The sequence below is a fragment of the Chanodichthys erythropterus genome, chromosome 3 (assembly GCF_024489055.1).
Source record: "Chanodichthys erythropterus isolate Z2021 chromosome 3, ASM2448905v1, whole genome shotgun sequence".
In the NCBI taxonomy this organism is placed as follows: domain Eukaryota; kingdom Metazoa; phylum Chordata; class Actinopteri; order Cypriniformes; family Xenocyprididae; genus Chanodichthys; species Chanodichthys erythropterus.
Genome location: NC_090223.1, coordinates 17,378,166 through 17,391,428, shown reverse-complemented (window position 1 = coordinate 17,391,428; position 13,263 = coordinate 17,378,166). Strand labels below are relative to the sequence as shown.

At 35.1% G+C, this 13,263-nt stretch overlaps 1 protein-coding gene across 2 annotated transcripts; it reads right to left on the bottom strand.

Moving 5' to 3' along the window:
* Positions 1-4,705: 4,705 nt before the first annotated feature.
* On the bottom strand, positions 4,706-11,969 carry LOC137009076 (uncharacterized). 2 transcript variants are annotated; one of them, XM_067370989.1, is made up of 21 exons: positions 10,964-11,969; positions 10,730-10,869; positions 10,443-10,644; positions 10,237-10,353; positions 9,807-10,006; positions 9,410-9,557; positions 8,237-8,935; positions 8,027-8,145; positions 7,742-7,903; positions 7,515-7,559; positions 7,300-7,392; positions 6,829-6,903; positions 6,668-6,756; positions 6,435-6,537; positions 6,230-6,346; positions 6,041-6,144; positions 5,798-5,956; positions 5,662-5,725; positions 5,402-5,530; positions 5,145-5,240; positions 4,706-4,990 (listed from the first exon to the last, which is right to left on the bottom strand). In XM_067370989.1, exons 1-21 carry the CDS (start codon positions 11,868-11,870, stop codon positions 4,904-4,906), a joined length of 3,855 nt encoding a protein of 1,284 aa, XP_067227090.1. In that variant the 5' UTR covers positions 11,871-11,969; the 3' UTR covers positions 4,706-4,903. The 2 variants fall into 2 exon arrangements, with proteins under 2 accessions (XP_067227090.1, XP_067227082.1); XM_067370981.1 differs by having other exon boundaries at positions 6,668-6,903.
* Positions 11,970-13,263: the final 1,294 nt, after the last annotated feature.

Genomic DNA, 13,263 nt, shown 5'->3' with positions numbered 1-13,263 from the left:
AAAACAAACAAAAAAACATCTTTATTCAATCATTTCATCTCTTTTCTGTCAGTCTTCTACACTGTTGACATAGTAAGCACAGTGCAGCGATTCGGTGTTCTACGTCAGAACTTATAATCATAGTAACCATACTCGCATTAAACTATGAGGCATACGCCCATTTTAAAGGCAATAAAAATGCATGTAAACACCTCAATCCAGTCCAATCCATACCAACAAAGGATACCGGTCTGTTTATTCTAAGCACAAAGTGTGTACATGTCATTGAACTTGTTTTTGCTGTTCTTGTTGCATTTACACAGCTTTAACCAGCAGATGTCTTCAGCATACTGTTTTGAGTGAATCTAGTTAGTGTAATCAATCTAATCTAACAGTGAATTTAGCTGACAAAGTCAATATAGTGGAATAAAAACAACGCCTAGTCTTTTTCACTGCAACTTCAAAGGTCAACTTTTGTTGTAGAAACTAGCACTGGATACCTGAGGTAAATTTATGTTCTGTTTGCTAGCCTGGCATAATGATCTCATCTCCATTAAAGCAACAATATGTAAATGTTTGCCATTAGAGGTCACTTATTCAAAACAAAGGCATAGCTTGATGACGCCTTGATTTCACGGAATCATGGGATGTGTTGTCTTCACATCTACAGCAGGTGGGAAAGAATCGGGACAGGACTCAGACAGAAATCATGTTCATGGATGAGATTATTTACATTTTTGAAGCATGAAGCAGAGCAGGGTGAGTGCCGAGTGCCGAAAATGATAACTGCGTTGGGCTGAAACTAGCAAAAAACACTTGCGTAACATTTCACCGGGTTGAAGTTGAATTGGAATGACAAGAAGTGGAATTTACTTAATTATAATTCAAAAGAAACTCAAGACAGCTAATGCATTCTGGGAAATTATGTCTTCATCCCTCTTTTTCTAAACTTTATCAGGACAAATTCAAATTAAACTCTGATTGATAAACTGAATTGGAATTTAACCCTTGTGCATTCAAAAAAAAAAGTTACACTTAGGTTAAAAATGGACAAAAATGTCCATGCCAAAAAACTGTCATAGAAATATGATTTATTAATATTTTTTTCCACTTTCACTGATGTCAATTTTTTAACCAGCATCTGTTCTATCCATAGATACCAAATATTCATTAATTTTAAGAACTTTAACCCTTTAAATGCTGGTTTGTTTACATAATGCCATAGGTGTTTTTTTATGAAAAAATTAAAAATAGTAGTTAATTTTCATAAACTAAATGCTAAGCAGAATTTTTTTTCTTTGCTTATTAGATTCTTGGGTGGGTCAATGAAGAACAACAACATTAATTTTGAGGCATTTATATTTTTTATGTAGTGTCAGATTTTTTTACAAAAAATAACACTTAGGTCAATAATGGACAAAAATGTCCATGCCAAAAAACTGCCATAAAAATATTATATATTAATATTTTTTCCACTTTCACTGATGTCAATTTTTTAACCAGCATCTGTTCTATCCATAGATACTTAACATTCATTCATTTTCAGAATTTTAACACTTTACAAATCGGTTTCTTTACATCCTCGGCTTCTAATGCACCCATGTGCTCAGTGTCAGTGGGCAGCACTAGTTTCAGAGCTTCCTCGGCTGAGTAACGTCTCCTCAAACAATGAAATGATCAACCCCTCAAGCACCACATATGTATAGGTTTGGCTGTGAGGACACCTGTGTGAACTCAAACTTTGTATAAAATCTACCAGACTAAAAAATCAGTATTTTCTTGTGGTGAAAACTAAAATAATGTGTTTAGGGGCTTCTGAACGTCTACTTCAAATTCAAGCGTAACTTTTATCTCCGTACAAAAACAATAACAAGTGAAAAAGTGCAATCAAGGGTTAAGATGTGTGTTTGGTCAAAAAGAAGAACCTTAAAGCCTTCTTTGACCTTTTTCATAGTTTTCACATGACCCTATGACCCTGCCAAGGGTGTGACTCATACATGGAGTGGGATTTTTGATTGCCAGTATGATATAATTTCTTTCAAACTAATTACACAAATTAAATTTTCAGTAAACACCTGCAAACTACACTCTGACATCCTTACCAGTATACCCACACAATTATAGCTACATTATTTTTCAAATTGACTTTATCATAGACTATAATATGCATAAGCAGAAAACACAAATAAAGCGAGTATTTCTTTTATATGCCAAATTTGAAAATATGGCACAATCTAGTAAAAAATGGTAAAAATGTAAAATTTGAAGCCTTGCCGATAGATTGAATGCCTATTTGCAAATATTGTATCATTTAATAGTCAAATGGCCCTGGGTTAAAAAATTGCCGTTTTAATGGGTTTCAATGTGGACATTTTTGTCCTTAAGGTCCTAAGTGTGAGTATTTTTTGTACAGAGGGTAAAATTGATTTTTTGAAGGAAATGAGGGTAAAATATTAAAATTCCAATAAAAATAAACACCTGAGCCAAAATTCATGTAGATGGCATTAACAAAGGCACACTTATAACAAAAAACAAAACTGAAATGGACAAAAATGTCCATAAGGATGCACAAAGGCATTTTCAATTTAGTTCTAAATGAAGCACAACACTGATGTATAAAATATTATTAAACACTCAATAGAGTAGTGATAACGTTATTTAGCTGAAGACACAATGTCACGTTTACACATTATCAAATAAGATTTAATTAATAACTAATTATACAACTACTATAATTACATACAACCTTACCCAAAAACATATAGCATACTGTAGCAACTGCTTGATTGATATCACAAAAATGCAATCTATATTACTTCCAGCAATTTAATAAAAGTTGGATATATAGTACATCCTACTTTACATACAGTACACTGTACAATAAAAATATATACACACAATCTGATATCACTGACTCAGAAACCTTTATTTGAAAAATATCTTTGCCCTGAATGTGTCTGAAGTTTCAGATCAAAATACCCCATAGATTTTTTTTATTATTTTTTTTAACTGCCTATTTTGGGGCATCATTATAAACGCGCCGATTTTATGCTGCGGCCCCTTTAAATCCCGTGGTCCACGCCCACAGAGCTCGCGCTTGCCTTGAACAGTGCCTTAACAAAGTTCACACAGCTAATATAACCCTCAAAATGGATCTTTACAAAGTGTTCGTCATGCATGCGTCGGATTATGTGAGTATTGTATACTGTTATATTGTTTACTTCTGATTTTGAATGAGTTTGTGGCTGTTCTCCGTGGCTAACGGCAAATGCTACACTGTTGGAGAGATTTATAAAGAATGAAGTTGTGTTTATGAATTATACAGACTGCAAGTGTTTCTTGTCTCCGTGAATACAGTAAGAAACGATGGTAACTTTAACCACATTTAACAGTACATTAGCAACATGCTAACGAAACATTTAGAAAGACAGTTTACAAATATCCAGTAGGGGTTCAATCTTCAGCTGGCTGGCGGCAGCAGCCACTGGCAGGTCACGTGACCTGGTGGCAGCTGCCAGTCTGATTCTGGCAGGTCACGTGACCTGGCAGTGGCGCTGGTGGCAGCTGCCAGTCTTGATTCTGGCAGGTCTGTCAGCGGTGGCTGGCAGAGTGTAACGCGTTCCTTATTTCTATCGTTGCGTGGAAATACATAATTTTATAATTATTAATATAATATTATGACTCTATTCTTTTGTATGGTTGACGTTTTAGATGGGTTTATCTCAATTAAAGCAGTCAAATGACCGTGATCTCAACTGGTGGAAAATGACGCTCAGCCCAGCCAGCCACTGCTGAGACGCGAGTATAACGCGTTCTCTAATCACTCTCGCTGCATGGAAATACATAATTTTATCATTATTAATATAATATTATGACTCTGTTCTTTTGTATGGTTGACGTTTTAGATGGGTTTATCTCAATTAAAGCAGTCAAATGACCGTGATCTCAACTGGTGGAAAATGACGCTCAGCCCAGCCAGCCACTGCTGAGACGCGAGGATAACGCGTTCTCTAATCACTCTCGCTGCATGGAAATACATAATTTTATTTTTTATTAATATAACATTATGACTCAATTCTTTTGTATAGTTTGACAAATAAATGTTCCCCGAAAGCATGCTGTGTTATATTTGACACTTACATAAACACGAAAAATGTAGTTTATTAGTAGGCCTAATTGTAATTTTTAGCATTAAAAATGGTGTATAAATATGAATAATCAAGTTGCTTCAGTACAGTAAATTTTGGGTTTACACATACTTTATATGTATGTACTGTCAATCAGAGGACAGAAAGCATTAAGTAGATTTTAGATATATTTTCTGAGTTCTCTCTTGCCCTTTATAGGGCTATGAAATTAATCTGTGTTGCATTAACTTATATTAGTTTCCAATATAATTGTATTCAGAAATATTGTTTATCACTTAATAATAAATATTTTTAACACGTATTGTTTATCAGAATATGTTCACAAGAATGTTTATTATAATATATTGGAGAATAAAATGTTTTGAAATGTTGTTAAAGGTATTGCCAACAAGAATTCTGTTTACAGTGAATGTATACACTAAACTGGTTTAAGTAAGTATTCTGTGGGATACAAACATTAAAATCAAAAATAAAAGTCATAGTTAGAAATTGTTTTTTAATAAAAAATATTTCTTATTGTCCCAATAAGACGGAAGACAGCAATCAATTAATTTTGTCTTGCCATTTTTAGGGTTAAGTAATTTCAGTGACAACAGGACAAACTGCAGTGCTTTTTAATATTTCAATAAAAGAAAGCCCATAATCATTAAAATCACAGAGCACAGACTGTATAAGTATTTCACAAAGATAAAGAATATTTACAAATCAAAACAAGAAAAGAACTATTTACAAATAAAAAAACAATAAACAATATATATATGTATTGCGTGTTGCACTTATTCCACACAATGTGCAGCAGCAAATGCCATTTCGGCCTGAAATCGGTGGAACCCCTCAGTTTTTTTAAGAATCAGAATGGTAATCTATAATCAAGGAAAAACACTATCATTACAATTGTATCACATATTATAAATTGTGCATTAAATGTAGAATTGATAATTGCATAATTACTCAAATTTAAAATATATATCATTAGCTCCTGAATTATTAATATCTTCTTCACAAAACGTTACATACCTCAGGTGTCATGACCTCCATGGCATAAGAAGGGCTTGATAAATCTGTTTTTTGCCATTTCAAAACTTGGTACACTTTGTCAATTATACCCTCAGTCTATGAAAAACAACAATGCAGATAGTTCCCTTATCAGTGTTTCAAATAAATCCACCATTACATTCCAATTTTCGATTATAATAAATGATAAGATATTGAGAATCTGTGGTGAAAACGCACTATGAATCTATAAAAAAAGTAACTCTGGTATTTTATTATACCTGTTCTTGGTTAAAGACAGAAATCCGGAGGTTGCACAGCATTTTTAATTTGGGTGCATAATTTGGATTCTTGTTCAGAAACATTCGTTGCGACTTAACTGCACCAGACATGAGGTCATGATGGAGTTTCTACAAAAGAAAAAAAAAGTTGTTTTACAGCAATATTAGTATTTATTAATGTTCTAAATATGTTAATCTTGATTACGTGTCATACAGCATATACGTGCTATTTTATTTTTAAAGGCTGTCATAACAATTACCACAATTTCTTCATCTGTCAGCACTGTGTCGACCAAAAGTCCATCTTTCAAAGCTGTGAGGGTGCTGTAAAGCATAAATGTATACATTACAAATAGTTTAGTGATCTTTTGTTTTTGTTACAGTTCTGTTGCTAACCTTTCAAAGGAATATGGCTGTTCTTGATCACATCCACAGCTAAAGGGTGTTTCTTTTGAAATGGTTACAGGGTCTATGCCAGCGCAATCAGTGTGTAACCATTTGTTGCACTGGTCACACTGAACCCACTGCATAAGTGTGGTGTGTGGATGCAGAGTTCTGAAAACATAAATATTATTGTAATTTTAAAAGCAGAAAAATTCATTTACAACATGATAAAGTTTATAATGCTATACTATGTACTTTTTTCCTGTCTTTTGATAGACACAGGCTTTTATGTCCTGGGCCATGCAGGTGTTGGTCTCTATTTCACTTTCCTCCGTTTCTCCAATTGCAGTGGGAAAGTCCTGTCCAGTAGAACATATATAAATTTAAAAATTTCCTTTTTTTTTGTCAAATTGTATTGAAACTCTTAATTCTTATTTATCTTACTTCAGTAGTCACATCTTTCAACATGCTTGTGGCATGGTAAACACGTAGGTGTGTTAGCTGACATGTTTGAAGCACTTCAGATGACATTTTCATGTTTTTTGCTTCCATTTCTGCTGCCTTTAAAAAAAAAAAATGTTGTTCACAGCCCAAATACACACATTTACATTAAAAACATTTTAATAGTGAACTGAGAAATAAACCTTACAGTGCACACAAATACCCCACAGTTCACACAGTCTTGCTGAATCCACTGTTCTGGATTGCAAACAGTCCAGCCTTCCAGTGACCCATATTTTTGGAAAGCCTCTCTTTAAAGATTTTAGATTAAAAGAGAGCTCATACGTCAAGCATCTTTCATATTTTCTATATACCATTAATATGTTTTTAAAATAATTAATGTTTTTATAATTCACCTGATACAGATTACAAATGTATTACCTCAGAATCTCCATGTCATTCCTTTCTATAGAATTGTAGATCCTCATTGAATCGTAAATGCGCACTTGTTTTGCAGGGACATCGAAAACCTGAGAAATGAGAAAAGTTTCAGTCAGCATATCTAGACAGTGTACAGCACTACAGTGTCTTGCAGAAATTACCCAGAGTATAAAGTGGTTTCCTAGTTCTGGTGTGTTACCCCCAACGATTCTTGGGAGCAGGAACTTTTGAACATTCTACAGGGAACAACACACACACACACACACACACACACGTTTGTACTGCTATCTTAGTGTAGACATTGCATTGACTTCCATTGATTTTATATCAGGTCAATGATATTTTCTATCCCCTTACCCAACCCCTACTCCTAAACCTACCCATCACAGAAACATGTGACCACTAGATTTAATTAAAAAATAAATTTGCTGATTTATAAGCCTTTTAAAATAGTGAGGATCAGTCAATGTCCTCACTAGAGGGTTGTGAAAGTATTCCACAGAATAAGTGAGGACATTTGGTCCTCACAATAGAGTCAAAACGAGTACACACCACACACACACATATACTTACGTGTGTGTGTGTGTGTGTGTGTGAAACCCTTCTGTTATTAAACATGTAGTCAAGCATACCTTAGGACCTTGCACATGTGACCTTGTAATGGCATTTTTTTGTGACCACTCTCTGTACCACAAAATGTACACATCTGTGTACAAGGCAAAGACCTGTGCATGAAGTGAAGTACAATTAATTATAATATGTTCCTAACATTCACAGTGCAATGTTACATTTCTCATGAGGCAATTACATAAAACACTCATTAGTCATCAAACAGTTAAGTACTTACATTCTGAGTTTCTGCTGCTATCTGAGCAAGTCGACAATTCACAGCCTTTAAATTACACAATTACACAAATTAATTACACAAACTTTAGAAAATTACAGATAATTACATGATTGTAGTGTGAATGTGAGTGTAGTGCTTATATTATATAAATTCTGTGCACTGTGTGCCTTCTGAGATACTTATAAAGATTTATAAAGCAAACATAAGAACATTTTAAGCACACTTACATTATCATTTAACCAAGGCATGTTCTTGGTTTGGTCTTCATCTAAAAGAGAGGACGGGCAAACACTTCTTAAGTCAGCAATATATAGTGTTGCATATGCTGAAAATCTGTGAATTATTTCTCTCTCTCTCCTCCAGGCAATGTAAAGTTGTTTCAGCTTGGCCTTTAGTTCAAAAAACAGAAGTCATAAATTACATGTAAATGAATAACAAAATTTTACAGATTTAGTTTGGTTTACTGTAATCTATTCCTTGGAAATTTAACACATACAAAAGTCAGTCTGTACCTTATTTTGTTCACTTATAGGAAACAATGACACAGTGAAACTCTCTAGGTCTTCTTCAACTTTGTCTGGTTCAGCTTGTGGTTCAGTTAATGACTTTACAGCTGTTCTTCGGTACATCTCTGCAATGATATGACATAGAATTGAGATAAAACAAAGTATATGTTAAAACATTTATTGTACTACATCAATTTTTTTGATGAATTACATTACCTTTGTCTGTTTCCTCATCAACACCTATTAATAGGTTTCCATGTTGCCCAAGGTGCACATCTTTGTTGGACATTTTTTGAATGTCCTGCAGGAAGTTATTGTTGATCCGCTGGTTGTGCAGATGGAAATTCAGCCGCAATGCAAACATATAGTGAATGTCCTTCAATTGGCAGAGGAAGTACCTGCTGGTTGACAGCTCTTTGTTAATTTGCTCTGCTGAAGCTGAATTAACAACAGAGGCAAGGTCTGGCAACAGTTTTATGCTCCTCAGTCTCTTCTCAGGCCTTTTTTGTTTTTTTTCATGAAAACGGTCATAAAGGGAATACCGTTCGCAAGTTCCAGTCAGAGGGTGAGGGCAGGTGAATCTGTCAGTTGATTTGTCTTTATGTATCTTTGGCCCCATAGAGCTTTGGAGGGTATTCACCCATTCATGCTGCACTTCAAGTTTTTTTTCCAATGCAGCAGAAATGTTTTCTGCTGTTGGAGCACATAGCCTGCCATCATATGGCTGGAAAAATTTTTGATGAGTCCTATTATTCACATGTCTGGCGACACGGCCAGCTATGTCAGAGATAAAAACTGTAGGTGGAAATTTGAAGCTCAGGAGAGCATCTCCATGGTCTCGAGCAGATTCTTGCCACCACAGGGGCGACTGATAGTACACCACACTATGGGGGCACCCAAGATGCAGTACCCCTCCTGTGGGAAAAAAAAAAAATGCAGAACATTGCTAATTTATTTTTATTTATTTTTTTACAATAAATAATATAGTTTAGCAAAGTCAAGTGTAAAATATAAATGTATTTATTTACTATAACTGGGATTCAGTAATGTCTATGATTCATTATTATGATGATAGTTGAATATTCATGCTTTAGTTTTCTGTCTTTTGTCTTTTGTCTTTTGCTGTTTCCTGTGTTAGTAGCCCTTTGTAGATATTGTTCTACTTTGTTCAAGTTTTCCTATTTAGATCATCATTGTGTAATTTAGCCTGGGATTCTGTTTCATTCTCCGTTTTGAGTATCCGTGGCACTATAAAATTCTATTTATTTATTTACTTTTACTAAACTACTGCATTTACCTTAATGTCTGTGTTCCAGATGCATTAAAAAAAAATAATAAGTTGTTGTCCATTCTGGACCATGCTTGCAAGTCTCTACATATTTATCTTACCTCCTGCTTTGTGAAGCTTTACGAACATTTTGGGATATATTTCCTTATACAACAGAAGTTCCTCAAGCCTATTAATGAGGTCAGATTGTGATCCACTTGCTGAAATGCCTAGAGCATTGCATGCCTTTGTAAGATCTTCTCTTCGAGGCTAATAATGTTGGTGAAAAAACATGCATTTGGTTATTTTAAAAAACGCAGCCAAAGTAGTTCAAGCAAATGACAAATTGACTCAAATGGTATTTCCTCCGAAAGTTACAGATTAAACCTATATAGTGTATATAGTGTATATAGTGTATATATATATATATATATATATATATATATATATATATATATATATATATAATATGAGAGAGAGAGAGAGAGAGAGAGAGAATTAGCTTGTAAATTGTCTTACCCCTTTGGTCTCTAATACTTGCAAAATTCTGTCCTCATCAAATTCCTCAATTGGCCTCTTTGTCCACAATCTGTCTTTCTGGGAGAGGCCTTTGAAAATCTCAGTCTTTGGTATGACATCAGACATTCTGGAGTTTTGACCAATCCATGGTGTAAAGGCAGAATATGTTAGTGGGCTAGAGAAGGGGTTTTGAGATGACCCTGAGGGAGGGAGATAAGGAGGGAGACAGTCATGATTGAGTGAGTGAGTGAGTGAGTGAATAGGGAGGGAAGGAAAAGGAAGGAATGAGGGAGGGACAGAGGAAGGGACTGAAGGAAGAAGTGAGTGAGTGAGTGAGTGAGTGAGTGACGTAACTGAGGGAAGGAAGGAAGGAATTGTAAAATAATTTAAAGGAAGTACATATAATGTTTAAGTATAAAAAACAGCTTACCATCACAAAATCCTGTTGCTATTATTTCTTTTTCAAGGGTTTCCCATCTAGCTGAAATGTTCACCTGCGTGTCCTGTGAAGTGGTGTTTGTCAGGTCTGGACGTCTCATGAGATGCACTACACAAAGAGTAAATTATAAGATAAGACATTGTTAACTGTTGTTGGCAGCATTTGAGGGCTTTTAAATGAGTACAATGAATTCATACCTGGTAAGTCAAAGGCCACTTTCCAGTTGCTGTCAGCAATTAAAATAGGAGGATGATGGCCACAACGGTAACAGAAGTAATTGTAGGTGTAGCTCCTCAAAGCAGAAAAGTGGTAAAAAGCTTTCCTTATTGTGTTTTGTGGAATGTACACTTTGCTGTGTTCCCCCAGAGTACGCAAAAAACGTCCAACAGCAATGTGGTTCTGTTGCAGGTAAAGACAAATGTTCATTAGTTAGGACAATATGTTAAATAATGTTTGGCTAAAAATTCACATTTATTTTACTTACAGAAAGACCGGTTGTCAAAAGTGAACACAAAGGGATTGTGAGGAATACTTTGTTGTTGAAGTTATGAAATCCAGAATTATATTCTTGGAATCTGACTTGGGTTCCACAAACAGGGCATTCCTTTATGTACACAGCAACACCTGAACAAAAAATGTATTTTATATATACATTTTTTTATATATATATATAATATATATATTCCTCCACTAGAACTAACAACTGTTTGACCAATACCTTTGTGCACAGAAAACAAACCATAAATGGTACCACACTTTGTTTTCAGTATAGCATCACTAAGGTTTGGGTAGCATGGTCCTGGGCAGTAAGGGCACTTTGTCTCTTTGGGCACAAAGCTTTGAGGGATCACCATTTCCCTTACAGTTGACTCTTGAGGAAGAGTTTCTGGAATTTTCTTGCACCTCATAAGGTACTCTGTCATTTTGATGACTGCTGATGCCGTCTCATTTGATGGTTTTCTGTCATCATCCCTGTCTTCTTCATTCTCTTCAATGTCCTCTATTTCTTCAGGACTTGCAATTGAATTGTCTTTTAGCCATGATGGATGTTCCTGAAATACCCACCACATGCACACACATCTGTGGACACAACTCAATCTGGGCTTACTGCCCCTACATGGACAGTGCCATTTTCCAGAATGTGTGTCAAACGTTACAATTGTTCGCCCAAGCTGACACCAGTTGTCTTTGAGGTTTGTGAATACTGAAAAATATATGTAAGTCTGTGCCAGGCCATATTCCCCCCAAAAAATTGGGAAAACGCAATCAACCTCCTCTTCACAGGCTTTCAAGAGTAAGTCCTTTGATTCTTCTACTCTTAATTTTGACATCAGTCCTTTGTTCAGCATTTGGTCCAAAGACGTAGTGTTTAGTGGTGGTGGAGGAATGTAACGCTGTGCAGAGTTAGTTCGTTGTAGGTGGTGGCATTCAGTTCCAGGGTGTCCACTCCTGGCTGCAATCTTTGCCATGTCTCGACAAATTTCAGACTCGCAGTATAATTTGCCAAGTAGCAGTGATTTAATTATATGGATTGGTACTCTTGGCCCATGTAATTCCTTAGGAGTGACATATATTGCATTCTTTTCATCAATGCAAAGCATAGGTTGGTCTAAACCATGCTGCATTCTCTCATGTCTTTTCAGATTAGATGTGTTGGAAAACTGAACTCTGCATATTTTACATTTATAGCAGCCCTTTTGAGAATCTGTCTGCGACTGTGTTTCTTGTTTCAGTTATGTTTTCGCTTCCTCCTCTGAAATTTGTACCTTGGAAAATGAATCTTTTTCTTCAAGAATAGGTTGTTGGGTCACTAACAAATAAAAAAAAAAAAGATATAGCAATGCAAGCCCCATTTAAAAATCCATTGCGAAAATAAGCAACTGCACTGAAGTTATATTATTGAGAATGGTCAAACCTGAAGACTTTTCTGTCACTTCATAACCTAATCCATAAAAAAAGTATTATTAGTGCCAGTTCTATGGCATTCAGATTGTTTAATATTCTTGTATAATGAATGCAGCAGCAAATATAGCTGCACATATAAAATAATACATGACATTGTGGTAGGTCAAAGTAAAATTAACACAAACCGTGTTTTCTCAGATGAATTTTGAAATCCTCTGCTCTCCCTGTAATATTTCTGCAGACTGGGCAATGCCAGTGACTCCGGCCTTGCGCTCCATCAGTGCAGTAACAGGGTATAATAAACTTCACTATAATAAAGTACAAAAAAAACAGTGAGAAACATCTAATGGAAATATCCACTGATCAATTCTTGAGTAAATTACCGGTCTTTGCTTCTGTATAAAATACAGCATATCTATAATGCCGTTTTAACAGATGTGTCTGAGTTAGCGCTACTGCAGTCCTGCAGTAGGGACAGTCAGTGTCTGAATCACTATGCCGACTATACAATTCTTCCTCCGAGGCAAACGCAAATTGCCTCTCTTAAAAGAGAAAGACAGATTTGTAACAGCTTTAGACATTTGTACTGTTGCACGATATCAAACAGTTTCTCACCAAGTGTTTATTACAGTAAAAAAAAAAATCCTTTTTAACCAAAGTACAATGAACCAATGTACTAGCAAAGTACATTTATTTATGATAATTTTGCAATACATTTATATGACTGACTCCAAATTCACACCCAAATGCACTACAGGTGCAAAGTGAATAAGAACGTTAGGGTCACATAAAATAATCAGCTTTTCTTGCCACTACAGTTACATTATAATGTTATGTTTCCTCTTAATGTTAATATGTAACCTGACCTCATAGGCCTTTATATAATGATGTGGACAGCTTTGGTCATAGGGCAATAAAAATGGGTTTCAGTCAGGGGAAAGTATATGTAAATGTAGGCTATTTTACTTGCCTGCCATGGTTGTGGCTTCTGAAATATAAATTCCGTGACCTACTGAACAAAATTAATAAAAAAGAAAAAAAAAACGTTACTTATAACAGTCTAAAACAAATGACATCAACACAAATGAACAATCACATATTCATATTAATAAT

Excerpts from the sequence above, each read along its gene's own strand:
- LOC137009076 (XM_067370981.1), bottom strand. The coding sequence starts at position 11,870 with ATGCAGCATGGTTTAGACCAACCTATGCTTTGCATTGATGAAAAGAAT. Across the intron at positions 10,645-10,729 it reads TTTTGACAACCGGTCTTTCT|AACCACATTGCTGTTGGACG; the intron begins GTAAGTAAAATA and ends TACCTGCAACAG. Across the intron at positions 5,241-5,401 it reads CTGTCTTTAACCAAGAACAG|ACTGAGGGTATAATTGACAA; the intron begins GTATAATAAAAT and ends TGTTTTTCATAG.